Source organism: Falco naumanni, chromosome 7, assembly GCF_017639655.2.
Source record: "Falco naumanni isolate bFalNau1 chromosome 7, bFalNau1.pat, whole genome shotgun sequence".
NCBI lineage: Eukaryota > Metazoa > Chordata > Aves > Falconiformes > Falconidae > Falco > Falco naumanni.
In genome coordinates this window covers 32,757,305-32,778,579 of record NC_054060.1, presented here as the reverse complement: position 1 = coordinate 32,778,579, position 21,275 = coordinate 32,757,305, and the positions used below count along the sequence as shown (strand labels likewise).

Genomic DNA, 21,275 nt, shown 5'->3' with positions numbered 1-21,275 from the left:
AGTCATCAGTCTGAGGATTTATTCTTTAGAAAGTAGCCTGGAAGCCTCCCTTTAGCCCCATTATCTTGTTTTCTTTAAGAAGTGTCAGCAAACAGGGCTGGAGAAAACTTGGAAAAGTCTGTCATATTCCTCCATAGCAGGCTAAAAGACAGCTATCGTACTTGCTTATCAGATTTATATCTATAGCTTTCATTTTGTAGGGAACACCACAACTATGTGTTTATTTTAGTGCTTTACTGTCTTGGCTATTGCTTCATTTGTAATCTTCTCTTTAGCCGATTCTCTTACCATAAAATTATCATACTAGCTCAATTTTATCTATGCCATGAAGTATTTTATTGCTTAGTATTTTAATAAATGCTTTATTAACATTTGTGTAATCATATAATTCATATTTAGACTGGCCATTAGGAAGGACTTCTTTACTGAGAGGGTGGTCAAACACTGAACAGGCTTCCTAGAGAGGTGGTTGATGCCCCAAGCCTGTCGGTGATTGAGGCATTTGGACAATGCCCTTAACATGCTTCAACTTTTGGTCAGCCCTGAACTGGTCAAGCAGTTGGACTACATGATCATTGTAGGTCCCTTCCAACTGAAATAGTCTATTCTATACATAATTATTTATGCATAGTTTACTGGGTTTTAGTTTATTTTGTCCAAGCATAACATTTAGCGTTCTGCAACTTTACGTTTAGATGGAGGAGTTAGACCTGTGAAGCACCAATCTAAGCTGTTCCTATTCTGTGATAACCTGCCCTTCTCTCTCTTCCTCAGCTGTCTCTGGGGATACTTGGAAGACAGGAATTTTGCATTGAGGTAATAACTATGGTTACAATTTTTTTCCCCCTCAGGAGTCTGTTGTCCCTACTCCGTTGCCAACACCCCAGGCCACACCACCACAAACACCACCTTCAGAAAAAGAATTGCCTCCAGTCAAAACTCCAGAGTCTTCTCTATCTCTTACAGGAATGAGTGGGGATATTCATGAACATGAAAAAATTAAAGAAACAGGTAGTGAAAATAATAATTGAAGTTTAGAAATAGCAAATATGCTTTAATCTGCTACCTTTAATTTTCTTCTTCAAAGACACATTATCTCTCAGGGTAAATATTCTTGAGGCTATAATTCAAGTGGGAGCTCATGTATTACAAAAATTATGGGCTAATTCATATAAAAAGCAAACATCTTTTATTTGGTAACAGTTCTATTTTCAAACTTTTTTATACTCTCTGTGATTTCCACCCCTCCCAGCCCCTCCACACTTTTTCACATCAGAAAAATAGGTCTTCTGCTCCTTCCTGTGTTTCAAATGTAATTAAGTCAAATTTACGCTCTCCAAGTAAAGCACTTAGTTTTTAAAATGCAGAACGGTCTCTTTTATTAAAGGAAGTAAGCAAGTGAGGTTTTATTCTAGCTCCTTCAAAAGCCAACACTGTATTTAAAAGAAACTAGGCTTTATCTAGTCTTGTCCCTGTAACTATCAAAAGGTATCACAAAAAGTACAAGTGGTTAGTAGAACTGACTAGCTCTCTGTCCAAGATTTACTGCCTGCTTTCCTTTCTGATCTGAAATTTGACTTCACATATGCAGGAGTTGAGATTCCAGCTGCCACTAGTCAGATTGGCACCCCTGTGGTTACCCCTGTCAATACACCTAGAACAATCACACCAAGCCCTTCTGCCTCAGAGTGGGTCTCCGGAGCCGCAAAAATGGAAAGTCCAAAGCCTCCAAACCCATGGGATGATGCAGAACTTCCTCTGGAAGAAGAGAAACCCAGCCCTTTAATTGAAGAACCATTCTGTCCCAAGGCTGTGTGAGTTGAACAGGCTGCACAGTTTTCTCATATTTTAAAAAAATTCTTTTATTTTAATTTATTTAAAATTAAATTTTAAAATTAAATATTAAAACTAAATTTTAAAATATTCTTTCTACATATACCCTCTTTCAGTAGAAAGAAATGCTTAACGTATATGTCAGGAGACACTGAGGTAATCCAGGATTCCTTTTTTGAATTGCTCAACTTAATATTTTGGGGGGAAAATGTGAAATCGGGAGCTTTCTCAGGATTTTTTTAGTCCTTATTTATCGTCCTGCTGAATGTTATACTCAGTAAACTTGTGTTTTTACACCTGCCAGTAATAAATGTAGTGATGATGAAATATTGTATTATTAGAATTTTATTTTTCTATTACCTCAGTGAGAATACACATGGTAATTTTTTGTTATAACCAGAAATTGATTAATAATATTATTTAACCATGTTGATTCTCAGGCTATTCTGTAAAACACTGTGCTTTCATTTGAAAAAAATACTTGTAAATTAATTTCTTTCCAATATGTATTTAAGTCTTTATACTGTGCAAGGCATTTTGGTGTATTCATAATGCATATCCTTATTTTATAGTGAGATGTCAGTGGCTAATGATGAGGAACCAGAAGACTTGATTTTACCTTCTCAGCAGTCATCAGTGAGGCCCTTTGAATTGCTTCCCTGCAAGCCACAGGCTCCATCACCTGTGCCTACTATTAGTTCTGGGCAGTCCACGCAGGAAAGCAGCCTTACTCTCACAGAAACAGAAACAGAAACTGCAGACAGACATATCTCAGAAGGAGAGGTACTCTTCAGCTGTGGACAGATACTGGCTGCAGGAGGTAACTAACTAGGCACATTTGTGGAAATCAGAATTTGGATTAATTCTTTATCAACTTCTCTTCCAGTCTACTGAAGTTACGTTTGATACATTTTCTGATAAAACTGCATTAATGTGGTCCTTAACTTTCAGTTCATGGTTTTGGATTTAAGAGACCTCATTGCTCTTTTTCTTGTCTCTGTACAAAATGCTTCTGCTTATTAATGAAAAAAGATTAAATCAGCTCTTCTGTCATAAGACCAACTTGGAAAATAATTGGGACTGTCTTGCAGAAGTACCATGTGGTTCTAAGTACTAAGTTTTCATTGAAAGCAAAGTGTAAGAGTGATTTTTCTTGGAAGCTGAAAATATGTCTTTATAATACGTGTCTGGAAGTAGGAATTTCCAACTTTACTAAAGCACTGTGTTGCAATTATTAAAGAATGTGGCCTTGGCCTTCTTTCATGTAACTTGCATGGGTTTTAGTATTTGTAACTTAAAATATTTTCCAGCTTTAGCAGAAAGAAGACTATCTCTTCGAAACCTCACTGAGAGCTTAACCAGTACTTTACAAGATGCCAATGAAATGGTAAGGAAATGTTTCACAAGGAAATGGAGTTAGTGTCGTGTTCTGCCTTGAGCATCTTGATAAATTGGATGTGCTTTAAGCATTTTCACTTACAAACTTTTTAAATTTATGCTTTTAAACTGTACACTTACAAAGAATGTTAGAATTTCAGAGCTCCAAAGAAAAAACCCACATTATACAAACTAATATATATTTTTAAAAACTGTTAATATATTAAATAAAAAGATATTAAATAAAAAACTCGAATTATTTATATACTTCTGTAGGTGAGAGCTAATACACATTTTCATTTCTTCATTGCTTTTAATTTTAAGACATCTTAAACAGAACATTGTTGTTCTCTAAGCTGTTTCAGCTTTAAGCCATCTTTTAATTGGTTGTTTGCTTAAATTATTAAAGTAGGGTAGCTGAGGCTGGAGTTAGTTGAAGCTGCTTAAAACTTCAGTATAGTTTCTTATCTGACATCTGCTTTACTCCTTTGTCCTGGAAGCTCCTCAAGTCAAGGTATTCTCTGTTCCCTTTCTCTTTTAACACTCCCTCAAATGCCTGGACATTCCCTCTCTGACTTTGTATAATGCCTCTTGGTAGGACATAGCTGTTGTATAAATGATAGTATCAGGTAGACTAATACTATGCTTAAAACAAACTGTTTACTTTATGAAAGAATAAAAAAAATGATAGTGAAATTGTAATAGTATTGGTTGGAAGGGAACTCCAGAAGGATTTCAAAAACTTTGTGGACTGCCTCCACAATACTCTGTGGCTTTTCTGTCATCCACGTAGTTGAAGTCTACCATGAGGATGAAGACCTGCAGTCATCAGATCCCTGTTAATGTTTTGTAGAAAGCCTTCTCTTACTTCCTGTTGGTCAGGTGTTCTGGAGCAGGCCCTGCGCACATCCCTAGTGTTCCTTTCGCCTCTGATCCTGACTCAGACCATCAGTAGGCACGTGGAGGTCTGTGAATTCAAGGAATGATTTGACCTGGGACTGAAAATTGGCTGAGCTACTGGACTTAAAGGGTTGCCATCAGTGTCAGAAGTCCAGCTGGAGGCCAGTCACTAGTGGTGTATGCCAAGGGTCAATAGTAGCATCAGTGCTGTTTAACATGTTCAGTAGTGACTTAGATGGTGGAACACACTGTGTCATCAGCAAGTTTTCGGATGATACAAAACTGTTTGATACACCAGGGGGGTTTGCCACCATTCAGAGGAACCTCACCAGGCTAGTGAAATGGGATCACAGGAATCTCATTAAGTTCAAGAAGGAGAAATGCCATGTCCTGCACCTGAGGAGGAGCAACATCATGCACCAGTACATGCTGGGGCCTGACCGACTGGAAAGCAGCTTTGCAGGAAAGAACTTGGGGATCTTGGTGGACAAGTTGAACATGGGCTGGCAGCGTGCCCTTGTGGCAAAGAAGGCCACTGTCATCCTTTGCTACACTGGGAAGAGCATTGCCAGCATGTCAAGGGAGGTGGTCCTTCCTCTTTACTCTGTACTGGTGAGACAGCATTGAGAGTATTGTGTCCAGTTATGGGCTTTCCAATACAAGAAAGATAAGCATTTACTGGATTGAGTCCAGCAAAGGTCTACAAAAATGATTAAAGGACTGGGTCATCTCTCATACTGAGAGAGCCTGGATTGTTTCGTCTGGAGAAGAGAAAGCCATGGGGGAATCTTACAAAAGTGTATGAATACCTGGTGTATGGAAGTAAGTAAGGAAGTCTGAGCCAGACTCTTCTAAATGAAAGACAGGAGGTAGTGGACACAGACTGAAATTCAGGAAATTCCTTTTAAACATAAGTAATGTTTTTACTATGGAGGTGGCCAAACACTGGAAGAGGTGCTGCCTTGAGCAGTCAGGTTGACTAGACAATCTCCAGAGGTCCCTTCCAACCTCAATAATGCAAAGTTTGAATGTCCTGGAGTAGGAGCCCACTTTTCTTCTCACTGCCTATGCTTCCTAAACATTTCTACCCATACATGGCCATGCTTGACCTGTGCATACTTTCCCATCTAATATCCATAATTTGATTCATGTCATCGTTGTGAGACTCTGCCCTGAACTTGCCGATCTTTCTGTCTGTTGTCCAGACTTTGCCATGGGAGTGTATAGGCATCTGAGGAGAATGCCTTCCCTCGTGATCAAGGTTGTAGAAGTTCCTTTTGTGGGCTTCTTTTTAGATGCCTCCTGTCTGCCCCAGTTCCTCTCTTAAACTCTGGGCTTAAGACTCTGTTATCAGGTGAACCTAAATTAAAGTTTTCTTCATCAGGTTAGAAAGCTTACTTGCCAAGATGGTCTTCCTTGTCTTTATCAGCTGAATCATAACTCCTTCCACTGGTCCTCCATCCTCAAACAAGGCTCTGTGGATGAAGAAGCTAAATCCTTGCTTGTGAGTGCAGCTCTGCAGCCAGATTGTTGCTAGGAGTCAGTGTGAGGATTTAACTGTTTCCCTGAACTCTGGAGGCCTGAAGGACTGTGTTCTTCTTTAAGTGTTGCAGTCTTACGTATCAAATGAAGACTGTGAATGTCTGTAGATAAAAGGAGAAAGCAGTGTCATTGGTTTGCTTATTTTTAAATGCCTCGATCTTCATGACACAAGTTCTTGCTGTGGAAACTGTAAGAACTTACTATAAAAGAAGAAAGCTGAATTGTCAACTAAAGTAGGAATGATTCAAGTTCCTACAAAAATTGGGTTTGGATCATGTATCATGTGAAATTTGTTTCTTTGTTTTAGGATTATGATCCTCCCAGTGAAGGACAAGTGGTGAGAACACTGGATAAAGGCTATCACAGGGACCCTGTTGAGACTCTTTTAGCCAAATTAAATCAAGCACCCGTTGCTGCACAAGAAGGAATGTACTGTTTGGAGGTAACTCACAGTGCTTTTTCTTCCAATACAGTAAGTTTAAAGTGATACTTTCCTACTGAGAGGTAGATGAAATATTTCAAGCTTATCCTTTCTGTTGGCTACAGAACAGGTTCATACACTTCATTCCCTGCTGGAAGTGATCCCACTTCTGTTGGCTATGTTCTCTTGTAAAAATTCTTAAGAACACTGTTGTTATAAATGTTAGGTGTACATAGTATCACATGTACCTAGTTTTCAAGGCATGTGTGTGGCCATTCCAGTAGATTTGTCCTGTCATTTTGATTACCAGGGAAGTTTTCTGTCACTTCAGCAATACAGGTGGTATGTTTAACAGTACAAGTTCAGTGCACTTAATAGCCATGTGAGTATTTTAGGGAAGTATGAAGAATAACTCAGCAAATGTTTACATGCACTTTTGCACATGCTGTCGATACTGATCTTGGAACAAAACATCAAAATACTCATATCTAGTTGGCAGAAAAAAACAGACTAACAGAAAAATCTGTATCACAAAGGACAAAAGTCATCTTGTACACATCTAAGTATTTTGTATGTGGAAAACAGCAGTTTGGATTGGGCGTCTGTTCTAACTGCCATAGCTGGAGGAACATTTAAAGGAAATGAACTCTGAATACTGCAATATGGTTCATGAACACCTTTATATACGACAGATCTTGGTTTTTTTGATTTTTATTGCTGCAAATGCAGTTTCTTCTTTCTGTCTTGGTCAGTTTAGTCTAAATAATTACTAACTTCACTCACCTCCTTAACTGTTCCTTTGTCTGTCTTTATTTGGCTTAATGAGCATTGGTGGATGGACTTAGTGAAAAGCTTTCTATAGTGTAGGCTCTGAGTCTGACTAATTGTAGTGACATTTTCTCATCAGCACTGCCAATTACAAATGCATCTCTAATTTGCTTTTTCCCTTTCCCATAGTCATGGACTGCTCAGTCTGTCCATACAAGACACGGTAATAAACTCCCCCTAGATTCTGGCAAGGCATGTGCAAGCATACCTTCTCATTTTTAAGAGAAAGAATATTCTGCTAGATGGTAGTACTCTTTCCTTAGAATGATACTGTGCACATGTGTATGTCTGTTCAACCTGTTTTCCTGCATAGAAGCATACTATTTTTCATCTGCAACTCTGAAAGTCCGATTTCAGAGAGCCATCATCCCTATTTTAAGTGCCATCCAAACCTACTTAAAAAATAGAACTTTTTATCTGACATGCTGTACAACAGATGGTCAATAGCTTTTAGGTGCTTCCAGTGTTACAAGGTCAGGCAGTCAACAATGGCCGTATCTGTAACATTAAAGACTTCATGTGCTATAAATGTAACTTAGATTCTGATCATGTTGGGATACCACTAAGAAAATAAGTGATGCTGTTTGGCTGTAAGTGATTCTTTTCTGTCCAGTACTGATGAATGTAGATCTTATTTTCAAACCCCATTAGATGATACCTCCTCAATTTCAGTTTTCTTTTTTCAATGCTAATAGTATAGACTTAGGTTTATGAATGTTTTAACAGTTAATGTAATCAGATAACGATGCCTAGTTTTGGAAGAAATACATTGGTGGTTTTTGTATACCTGCTGTTCTGATGTTGCTGTTCTATGTAGGATTCTGATGGTAGTGTTGGGGAGCTCAGTGAAGGTCAAAGACCAAGGCTGACCAGAGCAGCAGAGAGAATCCTAATGGGACATTCAGTTTATATGAACCATCCAACTGCTCAGACTTCCGAGAACAGAGCACGCTGGGGTTGCCCATCGCCAGGGCAGCTTGCCCAAATTGGAGGTACAATTAGACTGTTATTTCTTCTCTATGATATTTATGTGGATTCTGAGGATTTTCTAGAACAGAATCTGAAATAATTTCAGAGGTTATGTTCAAAATCCAAAATTAAAAATTTAAAGGCAGTTGCTGCAATGAAACTGTTAGTGTTCCTGTTCTGAGAACTGGATGTAATTCAAGCCTCGTTTTCACTCCTCTTTGTAATATTCTACATTTTTTTAAAAAATCATGGCAAGTACCCACTTGCCTGTACAAAAGCTGACTTGTTAAGTATCCTTTTAAGTCAAATGCAGTTCTCAAACACAGTTTAATCATTCTTGAGGTCGGTTTCCATAAGAGAGGTATTAACACCAGCAGTTCAAGCTATTTCTTTTTGTCCTCTTACACAGGCACTCCCCCTTATTGTTTTATCACTCCATCAAGGTGATACTGCAGTGTCTCATAATCAGTAATATATTTTAGTTTCATATATTCCTGTAGCAATATAAGAATCCTTTTTTTCTGAGATGGGTAGCTGAGGCCCACACATAATGGCTTGTACAAAGTAGTGTAGAGATAATTTGATGTGGTAAAGCAGGGAATTTAATTTATTTATTTCCAGTTGAAACTACAGCTGTAACCTATGGCCCATCCTTCCTTTCCCTTATTTTTTATCCCAGTTTCTCTATTATTATCTGAAAATGTACTTCTATACTTAAATTGCTGCAAGCATGTAGAAACTCTTCATTTGTTGACTGTGGTTTTAAATATGATTTAAACTAAACTGAAGTAATTATTACGCTGTTACAACACAAATGTGATTGCACTGATTCATCAAAAGTTGTGTAATGTGATCAAACAGCTGGTTTTCCATCCTCTTAATGTTCACATTTATGAATTGACAAGAGAAGCTATCTCATGTTCATCAACCCTTGACCAGTAGGAAGGAAGTGGATTGAAATTGAAAGTGTTCAACATGTGGCAAAAACAATTTCAGAGCAATAAGAGTATTTGCTTATTTTTGAACTGATTTACATTTGAACTGGTAACATGGAGAGTAAGCTTTTTAAGCTAGCTGTTACCTAATGTTTTGGACCAGCTACACCACCATCAGCCTTGAAAATAAATTCTAGTACATTATGTGTTATCAGACTTTTACTTAAAAGTAGTTTGTTGAATGTTGTTTGGAGATCGGTTACATTGGGCTTCCTGGCATAAGACATTTCTCCAAGTCACTTGTTAACACTGCGTTGTTAAAGGACAGTCAGCGTTAAGAGCACCGTGATGTAGAGTGAATTAGTGATCTAGATGCCTTTTGTCTATCCTGTAAATACCTAACACTTCTGAAAAGCAGCTCCTGCATGTGATGATAATTTAAAATCAGTGTGTTTCTCTAGGAAATTTTTATGCTTATCTCTAAATCTTGTAGTAGTGTTTCTGTTGTAGTATATTTTTGAGAGGCAGCAAGTGCTCTGGACTAACTACCATAAGGTGCTTTTATATAATCTGTAATAATCCCAGATTGAGTTCTCTTGGTTTCTTATGATTTTTAACTTATGTTCCCTCCCTCCCCATCTCTGAACACACAGCACAGTATTCATTGACATTGCTAAGGAAACAACATGGTATAAAACATGGGATCTACTTTCAAGGCAAGAGTGTTTTCATATCAGGGAAGAACACAAAATCTTGTTTCCAAGTCCTTTTAATAGCGAAGTCAACACTGAATAGGAAACAATCTGTTCTTGGGGGGTGGGGGACTGGGGTGGAGAGGGGAAGGAATGATCTGTGATTGTTTCCACTTCTCTTCCAAATCTTTTTTATCTGTCCACTAGTACATGAGGTTGCATGTCCTTCAGTCTATTGCAAGTCAGAACTAAGAGCTGTTTCCTGATAGCCACCACAGTTACAATGCAGGTCCATCATTTTATCTGATCATTATTTTTAGGAGTAAAATTAAATAATTGATACAGCAATGCCTGTCGAAGTTCACCTTTTTCAGGGTGTATATCTCTGTACACAAAACCTTGCAGAGGATGCTCAGTTTCTCTGTCAGAATGAGTCACTCACAGATATATACTTGTAAGAATTCTGGGGATTGTGTGTCTATGTGTATCTTCAGCTTTGTGACCAGTTTTTATTTGTGTTATGGAAACATGATGTCTGTTTGTAGGATGGAGCAGGTGTTGCTTAGGTAGGTATAGAACAGCATCTTGATGATCCATCTTTCATTTATAAATCCTTGTTTTCAGTGCTTAAAGTCATGGATATAAAAACCAACATGCAAATGAAATGTGTAGTCTTAAAGTGAACAATAATTACAGTTAATTAAGCAATGATTATAGTTAATTAAGCTTAAAATTCATTCCTTGTCTCTGTATGATAGCAGAAGGCTAAAGTTAGTTCATGAGCTGTCAGTACATTTTTGATAAAGATGCTTTACACACTTGCAGGCTGCAAAAGCATGATAAATGCTGGATTAGATAGCAAATTATCCCTTTAAAAAAGGCTGTGTGCAGGTTTCTTTTCGTTCACACAACAGTGAAACATTTTCATGAAGAAGCCTTTCCAACTGCTTTCCAATATGTGTGATAAAGCTCATTAAGCATATAATGGTATGATGAGCTATATACAGCTTTGAAGCTATCATAAATGCTTGCCATGTTAGAAATCTGCAGATGATAAAACTGATTTATTTTTTTCAGTTTCCACAGATATGTATTTCTTACTGCTTTCCTCCCCACAAGAATACTTCAAGGGATATACAGTGAGCTGTGTAAGGGAGAAATAATTCTCTTTTAACATTGCGTTGTCCCATTGTTGAATCTTGAAAGGCTCCACATCCTGCCGCATCAGTTGACTGGGAGATTATTGCTCCAGCCCATCAAGGAGTTTTTTTCTCTTTATTTTTCTCTCTCAGCAGGAATTTTTGGAGATGCAGATATAAGTTGTGGTCCAATGGTTATGGCTGAACTGGAATCACAGCCAGTTTTAAATCCTGTTCTGCAAGCAGCCCGACCAAGCTGCAGAGTGACATCTCTCTCAGAGGATCTGTCCCAGGTAAACTCAAAGGATCTTTTCTGTGACTATTCAGAAAGCACAAACTGAAACCTAGGAAAATAAATTTTCCTGTTTCACTGTGGTGACTGACATCACAGAACTGGTGACACATTCAGTTGCAAAACTGAAGTCAAAGGTAGATGGGTGTAATAAAAATGAATGTGTTTGCTGTGACCGAATCCTTACGATATGCTTTCTGTTAGGCTCAGACCTTCCTTTTTACCTTTTCTGCACTTCCTCAGAGCTTCACTGGTCTCATAGGATCTAATACTTACTCTACATACTCAGTTCAGATGGGGCATTCCAATGTTTTAGTGGCACAGTGCTTCAAATACAGAAGAATAACACGATGGATATACAGGAGAGGAAGCAACAGTAGAGGTTTGGCCTCACAGATTGTAACCCACTGATTCAGCATTTCAGGCGCTTCATTTGTCCTAGTAGGGGCAAGGTTGGAAAGGCAGTAATGATGTACCTCAAAATACTTGAAGGTAGAGGAAGATCCTATTGATCTCTGCTTGAAACCTTTAGACTTAATCTGTTGCTACTTTATTAGTATGTGCTGTTACCTAGAGATGATGGTTTACTTGCTGACTAAAGATAAATTCAAATAGCAAGTTGCAAAAGGTAAAAATTAAAGTGACAGACTGCTCTTTAATATGTTAAACTTCACAGTGTGTTTGAAAGTGATAATGTACTTGCCATGGTTGCTGTGTTTGTTGATGCATTCTATCCTTCCCTGATGTTCTATATTAAAAATAACCTATAGTATCTTATATTGACATGTCTTGGTTTTCCATTTTTGAGCCTTGGTGTGTATCATGCCATTGGTGCCTGAGCAGTTCTTAAATATGTCATCTGAAGTGATGTGTTGCACCTTCAAAGCGGGTTTTAAATGTTATACCTCTTTCACTTTGAGATCACCAAACATACTGTTTCTTGGAAAGGTTGTTCACAGGCAAGACTGGATTCTGTTAAACCACTGAGTTTGTTGGGGTGAAGCTCACATCCTTGTTATCATTTCACTAGCTAAAAGTAAAAGGGGCAGAAAGAGTAAATATTTTTCCTTGGTTTAGCACCACAAGCTGTGATAAAGAAGACAGTGATACTGGCATCTCATGTGCTGGAGAATTAGCTGATGGGATTAGGATTGACTTTTGTCTGCCTGGGTACAGGCAACGGATCACGTATCATGTAATATTACCCATGTGCATAGTCTTACCTATGCAAGAAATGTAAGGTGATCTGACATCGTGTCTTTCATAGAAAATATACAGATAGTTATATATTGTCTTTAGAAACTTTATCTTGCATCTGAACCATTAGCGTGGGGGGTTTTGCCTGCTGATATGTAAAACTCACCCTCCCTCCAAACCAAACCAACAAACCCCCAAACTTTGTGTGTCTGGTTTTGTTTGTTCTGTTTTTTTCCCCAAAACAAAATAATCTCTTCCTGTATGTAGGTGTTCCTGATATAAGACTAAATCACTGTTTCTCATGGGCTAACTTTTTAGCTTTTCTGTGACATGACCACACCTATAAGTGATAACCACAGTAAACTTCTGTCCTGGATGGGGCAAAGCTACGCTCCACAAGAACCCCTACTAGATCTGTACATCCTTCTCTGGAAAAAAAAACCCTGTACCAAATGATTTGAAAGCTTCTTCTGGCAAGCATCTGCCACATAATAATGATGAACCTTTCCCTTAGTTTCAGCTAGGGATGGCATCTGTATTCAGACCTACGGCTGGATCTGCTTTGTCACCTGCCTGTAGGAAACAGATTTTCTGGTAACCTTAGATCAGCTAAGAGAGCAGGAGATACTCAGGCTTTCAGAAAGATTCATTCCATGCGATGTGTAAGGTGATAATCACTTTAAATTTCTTAAAAGATTTCCTCCCAAGTTAGTCACTCTCACATCAATTGTTTCACTTCTTGGTTTTCATCTCTAGGCATTTGCCTACATTGAAATGAAACTGCCAGCGATGTACAAAGCCAGAAGATTAATCTATTTAGGAGCACAACTAAGCTTTTCACAATGTATGCTGAGAGACCTGGGACAATACATTGTATTTCAGATGGTGTCCAGCCGGGCCTTGAGTTTGGTAGAATTTCCTTCTGGTTAACCTGGAAATGATCCTCCTGTATGTTGGGGTTTGTTATGGCAAAGTTTGGGTGGTTCCTGTAGTCTGTCTGAACAGGATCATCATTTCAGCGAGGTTGTGGGCAGCAATGTGGAACTGCCATATATGTAGCACTTGTTTGCTTCCTGGCACTGGTGTGTAGATCAGATTTTGACCAACAGAAAGAGCGTTGTCTTTTCATGTAGGGCGGGACCAAATGTCTTTTAGCCATAAAGAGTGAAGTCTGTGTAGTCACTCACTCCAAAACAAATGGCTTAAGTCATACAGGAATTTTCTTACCTACACAAATTCCTTGGCTGCTCCTCCATTTCTGGTATTGGATTGTTTTTGAGATTTATATATGCTTTTAGCCACTGTTAGACAGAATGCCAGACTAAATGCATCTTCATTTTGACCCCTTCTGTCCATTCTTGTGCAATAATATAGGAATTGACTGTTTGTGGCCACTTTGCCCCTGTGCTCTTAGCTTTAAGCAGCAAGAGAATGACTAGGAGGAAGCTGGGCTTTTCCTATTCTAAATAAATAATTTTGATCATGGGAGGGACATGAACATGGAAGTCATATTTATGTGGCTAAATCTTTCAAAGATAATAAATCTAAATCATTTGAAGTCCCAAATGCATGGTTAAGATCTTAGAAAACCAGTTAGCTGCAAAATACTTTCATAAAGTTCTTATATAAGTATGAATGTTTTTATACAATCAGCATTTTTTAAGTGGGATTGTCATTTTGGTATTCTCATTAGCTTTCATTTTTAGCATTTCAAAAGATTTTTTTTTACTCTTCAGAAAAGTGTAATTGTAGGTTATGAATCTATGCATTATCTCTCAGCCTCTGTTACCTCAGTTCAGTTTAAACTGGTTTTGGTTTGTCATGTTAAAAATCCAAAACAAAAAACCACTTCACATGAGCTTGTGCCTATACTGTTATGCTGCTTACATTTAATGATTTGTCACATTGATGGCCTTCTATCACATTTCCACAATCCTTCCTGCTTTCAGAAGATCTCAGCTCTTTCTTATTTTGTCAGCTTTGAATGATGAACAGAGTTGGTCAATGTTGTGGTCTGTGGAGGTGTCCAACTTAGTGCCAGTCCTAACAGAGTGCCTTGTGGAGGTGCTAGCTTGATCTCAGGTACATGCATATTCTTTTGTCAGCTTATGTGCATCACTGTGCTATTGAGGTGCTGGTGCTTGTTAGAGATGACATGCTATCTACTAGTGTAGCCCTCTCCACTTTCTTTACTGGGGAGTATAAAAAAATCCATGCAGCCATTGAGGAAAAGGCAGTGACTGAATGGCTTGTCTTTTTGTTCCTTCTCATTTTTTCCACACTGGCTTAAATGATCATTAAGTACATGAAAAGCAATATTATCCCTGTTGAGATTCCAGTTATCATAGCTGAAAGAAATGGGAAGCCTTAATTGCATAGTTGTCACCATGCTTATTGTTTGCCAGACATAACATTTTTCTGCTTTTCATTTATGTTTTTGCCTGTTTGTTTCACTTGTGGCCTCCTGGAGGGTTTCTCTTGACAGAACTTTTCTACCTTTTTAGCTTTTGGGGAGCAAAATACCACTGGTACTTTGTCATTAGGTCTTCAAGAGAAAACCTGTGCCATTGCTTCTCAGGGCATATAATTTTCCCAGAAGTCATAGAGAAATTGTATATGTAGGGTCCAAATGCTGTGTGATACGTAAACATTTATGATCTTACTCATGTTCCTCCTCCTTTCAGAATCTTCATTTAAAAACTTATATTAATCTATGGAATCAACAGAATAACTAATGAAATCAAATTTGTCTGCCTTGAAGAATGCTGAAGTCTTCTAGGACTCCATGAGTCAGTTTTGCACTGATTATGTTTCCTGTCCACATGTAGTGGAATGTCCTTGGGCCACAATTCCTGTTCCATTTAACACATAAGATAACAAACTTACTTAACAAATGTGCTGTCTCCCTTTCTAACATGCAGAGCATTTGTTGTTTCTAAGAAAATCTTTATAGGCATTGCTGCAGAACTGGGTCCTGAAGAGCATTTCAGGAAAAGTGGAAAGTTTTTTAAAAACACGGTCAAGGAAATAAAATTTATACTTGGCAAAGTTTTCCAGCCTGTGTGCTGACGTTTTTCTTTTTGTTTTCCCTTTCAGCTTTCTCTTTTTACTGAGAAGGATAATACTTACAGAGGAGTTTTGGGTATTGAAGAAAGACAGGGAAATCTTATGTTCTTTCTGCCACATGCTTTGAGTAAAAATTGAGGGGTCTCCTGTGTCTTCAGGTCTAAATGGCGCTTTGCCATACCTACTGCTCCCAGGATGTTTGTCTAGAGGAAGTAGCACTGAACTACGCTAATTCAGATCCGAATTCTTTTGAAGTCGAAAGGAAGGAGAACAAGTGCATATCCTTTTATGAATCTTTAAAAACCTCTTTGGATGTTTCTTGAAGCGCCACATAATTTTACTGTGCTTTTACATCAAAAGTCAGATTTGTAATGTGATTTTAATGTATGATATACAGGAGGAAAGCCGAGGGGCTGCACAAGTTGAGACTGTGAGACCTCGAGTTATTCATGTGAGAAGGAAGTCTGAAGAGATGCAGCAAGAAGGTAAATCAATGTCGATAAGCATACGTAGTTCTTTCAGTTAGGCACATCACTTTTAAGTGTTGTATACTGATGTATAATAACGTTCTGATTTTTTTAAACTTGGTTTTCATTACTACCAGATTCCCAAAATTTCCAAACAGTTATATATAGTGTGTATAAATCTGTGTGCATAGTTACAGTATTGTTGGGGTGCACTGAAACAATTGGAAATGTTATCTGTATGTAAGATTCATCAGAATCATTCCAGTTAAGTATCTATTTAAATTTTTATTTGCCAAGAGCATTATAATGTGCATATTGTGTAGTCAACTGAATTTTAATTGCTTTATAGAATGCTATTCAGCAAACAAAATATTCATAATGTTGTGATAAGGTGGCAGTGGTTCATATGCATGAGAAAATGCAGGAGTACTAGAGGAGAACTGAAAGATAAAACAAAGTTAAGATCATGCAGATCTGGGGGAAAACCATGATTTTCAATGTCAAAATGGACTGGTTTGAGATGGGCTTAATATACTGGCTTGAGATAGTGGTTTTCTTTTGTGAAGGTTACTATGTATTATCTGTGCATAACCATGCTATATTTGGAGATTACTTAACATTGTTAAGTAATTAAAATCAAGTTTGTTAAAAGTGTTAAGGATGTTACATGAGAGGGAGTGAGTATTGTGTTTATTGTAGTTCAGGTCAGTGTTGGAATGACATAAGTTGTGCATATTACTGCCATATTTGTTTTGGCAGATAATAAGGAATCTAAAACCTGCATGTCTACAATATATGGAATTATAATTGCTCCACCCTAGCATAGACAAATTCTTCCTTCAAGCCCTTTTAAAAATAACTCTGAACTTCTTCCATTTATTTTTTTTAAAACACCTAATCAAATTATAATTCTGATGTTATTATTTTGCTTCAGATATTTGTAGGGGATAAGAAAAGCCCTAGGCCAATGTTACTGGCCATGGGACAGGGAACCTAATTTCAAAACCACGGTTCACATATGAAGAAAGTTATGAATAATGTAAAACTTGGCTTATATGGACAATTAGTGGAAGAGCTTACAGAACTGAAGTGTGGCACACCATAGTGTGTGTGTGTTGTTGTAGGGACATTTATCTATATGCTTTTAATACGGGTAAATGAAGACTTAATTTATTTAAAAATTAGGTTTAACTCTTTTATTTAATATTAGCAGGAAATGTTGCAATGACTTTTAATAATAGGAAGAATTGTATTTGCCCCCTTGTGTTCAGGAAAATCCAAACTGCCTAATTTCATCCTCTAGTAAGTTGAGCATGACCTCTAAATTGCCCAAAAGGAAATTGTGGCAGGTCTGCCTTGCACAATTGACCCATTCCCAACTTTAAAAGCAGTTTTCCTTAACGGTGGTTATAGGAATCTTCCTTTTCGATTTTCTTCCCAACTCTTGCTATTAAGCATCAGGATGAAGGAGGAAAGGGGAACTAGTCTTCCTAGTGCTGTACTTCATGCTTTTACACCTCAGCTTTGTCTCAAGTGTTAACAAGACAACACTTCCAACCTGTATCATTGAATAGGGTGTTAACAAGGGGTGGAAATGGAGTAAAATATTTTTTATCGAATCTGTTGCTTTCTGGAATATTTATCTTAAATAATATACCTGTGCTGTAACACAAAGTATTTGGGCACAGTCCAACTGTCTGTGTGTCGGATGAAAATGTGTGACCACGAGGTGGCAGTAGTCAATTTTCTGTGAGAGAAATAAAAAGAAAATATTATTTATATACCAGGATAATTTAAATCTCATTCAAAGTATACATATTTAATGATCCAATAAAAATCTAGAGGATTTGCAAATGGAAACAACTGTCTGTCAGTTCTAACTGGAAGGTCTTGTCTCTGTAAGCTTCACCACAGCGAACTTAATCAGGCAAAAAGTTGAGGGTAAAAATTAATAAGAATCATTTGAAAGAAAAAGGAAAACTTGCAATATGATAAGTGTATGTGGGTTTAAGTAAATAAAACATCTTAAAATTAAGTACATCTGTTACTGTAAGTTCAAAGCACCCTGTTTATAAAAACATCATGTCAAATGGTTGCCTTTACTGAGGTAGCAAGGGACAATGAGTACTTGCCAGAAAATGGAGTAGCATTTCAGAGGCAGGACCATTTAGGTATTTTTTTCAGAGTTGAAAGGGTAAGTGGTTGTATTAGTATTAAAGCTTAGAAAATCTAGACCTCTGAAATGGAGCGTGAATTCAGGGTGTGGGGAGAAAAGGGAAGTTGTTTGGACTTAAGAGTTGGATGTAAAAAAAGCCTTTTTTTTAAATTGATAAAATCCATGACAAGATTTGATTCATCTTTTGTCTGCAGTCATAGATATACATATACACATAATAGAGCTTTCTTTTGTTGTTGAAAAAATTTTTGTGGTCTACAGTGAACATGTGTTTTTACTGAAAGAAAGTTGATTGATATCTTCTAATGAAAGTTGAAGTTCAGTAGGACTGTTAGAATATCATGCCTGAAAGGGTAATGTCTCCTCAAAGTTACAACTGAAAATAAAGCCTGAACGTATTATTAATTGAAATGTGTGCCTTCTCTAGACATAGTGGAGACAGTGGTTTGAAAACATATATTTGTAGTATATAATATACATGCATGTATATTTTTGGCTTTATAATACCCTTTAATCTTTGTACCATTCTTTCATATATCTTCATAAATTTAATATGATAATAATTATTGCGGTTGGTGAATGCACATATTTCCAGAATACAAGCATTTTCAGGCTTACATCAACATGATTCAGAATTTTTAAATTAAAATGAAAGAACAGGTGGCAATGCTTGACTGCAGAGCATTTTTGAACTTTAATATGAGCAGCTCAGAACCAAGAGGTAGATGTATCTTCACTTAATTATTTTTCTGTAGCGCAGACTTTCAGAATATGACCTAGAGAGCACAACTTCATTATAGTAATTCCGTTTTATCTCCAGCTAGTGAATTATATTCAGGCAGCCAGAAGTACATTGGAAAGTAATACTGGGACACTAAGCAATTGGCTTTGTTGCCACAGAGAGATTGCACAATTGCTTGTGGGAGGAGGTGATCTGTGCAATAAATTAATAAAAGGGCAAGAAGCCCTTAAAACAATCTGTTTAAAAAAGAAAGCTTCCAGAATCCCTGTTCGGTGTTGAAATTGGGCTCCTTGTGTGTTAACATTGACATTATGCTGTACTGAGAATCGTAATACTGAAAATATGGTTATAACTAAATTCTTCTTTGCCTCTCTTCTTCAGCCAGGAATTGCTCTGAGTTAATTTTGGGGTTATTTTGTCTTTAAACTATTGGGCATGAGGCAAATCTCGTAGCAGATGCTTCAAGAAAGGAAGGTGAGGATAAAGCTAAAGGTCTTTTTTTTTTTTTTTTTTTCTGGGAACTGTTTTGGTCAAACTCTTAACACCTATTCTACAGAAAGTTTACTTTCTCCTTAACATCCTGCTGTTTAAAGGTTTTTGCTAAAGGCTGTCCATACCACCCTGAAAACAGCAGCTAGTGAAGCAAAATGGAGTTACTTTTTTCACACTGTAGAGAGTGCCATCACAACATGAGAGGTAGGAATTACTTTGCATAGCCTACATTGCTCCCTGAATTTGACTGATTTCTGAGAGGAGATAATGGAAATTAAAATAATGAAGTCACTTATCTATAATTATGGCATTTTTTCAAGCAAATGTTCTGTTAGAGGCTTGTGTAAGTTTATCAGTGCTTCAGAGCTCTTGCTTCTGATCTATTTTGACTCTGGTTTTCCTATACAGTTACCTCCCCGTGCTATCAAATGCCTCACTGACATAATTCAGTTAATATATTTTACATTCGGGCAAGTCAGGAAATGCAAAGCTGCATTTCCCGCAGAAACTCTCTTTTCTGTAAGTAGTCATTAGCTTTTAGGTGCTCCAAGTGGTTTAGAACATCAGTTCTCAAAGAGTTTTCATTTGCTTTTTCTGCATGTGTTGATGGCAGTTCCATGGTTGCCCATGCATTAGAAAATATGCATCTGAGTAATAAGTATGCATTTTGCATAATATTCCCACATAAAATCCTCAATAGCCACACTTGAGGGTTTCTAGTTTGAATTACTGTAAGTCAATATTTAGACGTATTACAGTACATTTGGAACGGGAGTTTTGAATTTCTTGGCTTTTGTAAATACTATTTATCTGTTAAGTGCCATTTATATCTATGGTCACTTCTTTTCTCACTGACTTCAGTTATTTTTCAGACAAGAATACTAAAACAGAAGTTTGATTTTTCATAGCTTAAGGCAAAGTCTTGTATAGAATTGTTACTGTAGACAATGATGTCCATCTGCTGTGGGTGTGTTCTGCTGCTTCAAGTTAGGGTCCTGAGAAACCAGGCACCATGAGCTACTGTGGATTTCATGGCACTGTGCACATCGTCGCACCCATTCCCATAAGATCTCTTTCTGGGAAATGAATCTCCTAGATCTGTCATTTCTTCCCCTCGCTTCCCCAAAAGTCCTGGACAGTAGGAACTACTAACAGATGAAGCATGAATCTCCCGGTATGTTTTTAGACTCCTAGAATGTCGATTTATTTTTTGAGGCATCTAAATTAAATGAAATCCAAGTAATCAGATGGAGAAATGACAAACCACAAAACCCCCAATTTATACTTAGAGAAAACTGTACCAAGCAGGCTCATAGAGCTTTGCAGTCTGATGATTTCCTACTGACCGGCATGCTTGGGAAGTCGTCATTCTCCTTTGGAGTCCAGTTCCACGCTACAAATCACCTGGCCCTTTTCTTATGGATCTACATACGGATCTATGTGCATTAGGTTTTTGTTCACCTGGCAATTGTCTTCAACTTCTAAGAGGTTGAGAGTTAGTTCTCCTTTTACTGCTTGCCTCCTTAAATGGCACAGAGGGATGCAGCACCTCTCACTGCTGCAGTATTGCCAAGACATTTCTCTGACCTTGTGCTGAGGCTTTTGCTGTGGAAGGTATGTGCAAAGGCAGAAAACTTCCCCTTTTAGTCTTCCCTTGGTGCCTATACAGAGGATGTTTTACACCCGTTATGAAATCTGCAGTTTTGTGGATCTTCAAGTTTCCCTTATACAGTCTGCATGAGAATGAACTTTTGTGCAGTGCTGGATGTGTGTATGGTTAATCTTTGGAGGGAAGGTATTTTGCACTTTTGATACAGTAAAAAGAATAAAGCAGGAAATTGTCCAGTGTAGGCTTAAGGAATGTCCCTGGTCAGAAGTTTTAAGTTCAGGAGGTGAGGCTGATACCTATAGCCCCATTGCTTGAGCAGGTAAAAGCAGTTCACAGTTGCTTCTTTTTCCATTTTGGTCTTATATTCGTCTTTAAAGTACACTTTGCTGAGGTTCATGGTGTATCCCTGTACCAAGTCCCTCCTATGATCTGTACACAGCAACAGGGATTTTCATGGAAATTCCAGCACCAGTTGGGTTTTTTCTGCAGAAAGAGAAAGAAAAACTTACTCAAACTGACGTGATCACTACTTAAAGGATTACTTCCTATGGAGACTGTCAAGTACTTTGATTTTTCACCTGTCTTTTTTCAGATTTAC

At 37.6% G+C, this 21,275-nt stretch overlaps 1 protein-coding gene across 10 annotated transcripts in view; it reads left to right on the top strand.

Moving 5' to 3' along the window:
- Positions 1-21,275, top strand: part of KIAA0586 (KIAA0586 ortholog) — a 72,911-nt gene that overhangs the window by 33,107 nt on the left and 18,529 nt on the right. For 5 of the 10 annotated variants that reach the window (XM_040600101.1, XM_040600106.1, XM_040600105.1 and 2 more), the window contains 8 exons: positions 852-1,011; positions 1,592-1,814; positions 2,406-2,653; positions 3,144-3,220; positions 5,960-6,094; positions 7,719-7,893; positions 10,790-10,929; positions 15,589-15,676. In XM_040600101.1, the coding sequence (XP_040456035.1) occupies positions 852-1,011; positions 1,592-1,814; positions 2,406-2,653; positions 3,144-3,220; positions 5,960-6,094; positions 7,719-7,893; positions 10,790-10,929; positions 15,589-15,676 (1,246 nt within the window). Of the gene's footprint in view, positions 1-851; positions 1,012-1,591; positions 1,815-2,405; positions 2,654-3,143; positions 3,221-5,315; positions 5,452-5,959; positions 6,095-7,718; positions 7,894-10,583; positions 10,646-10,789; positions 10,930-15,588; positions 15,677-21,275 lie in introns of those variants that run through there. The other 5 variants (XM_040600103.1, XM_040600107.1, XM_040600109.1 and 2 more) reach the window with 5 other exon arrangements.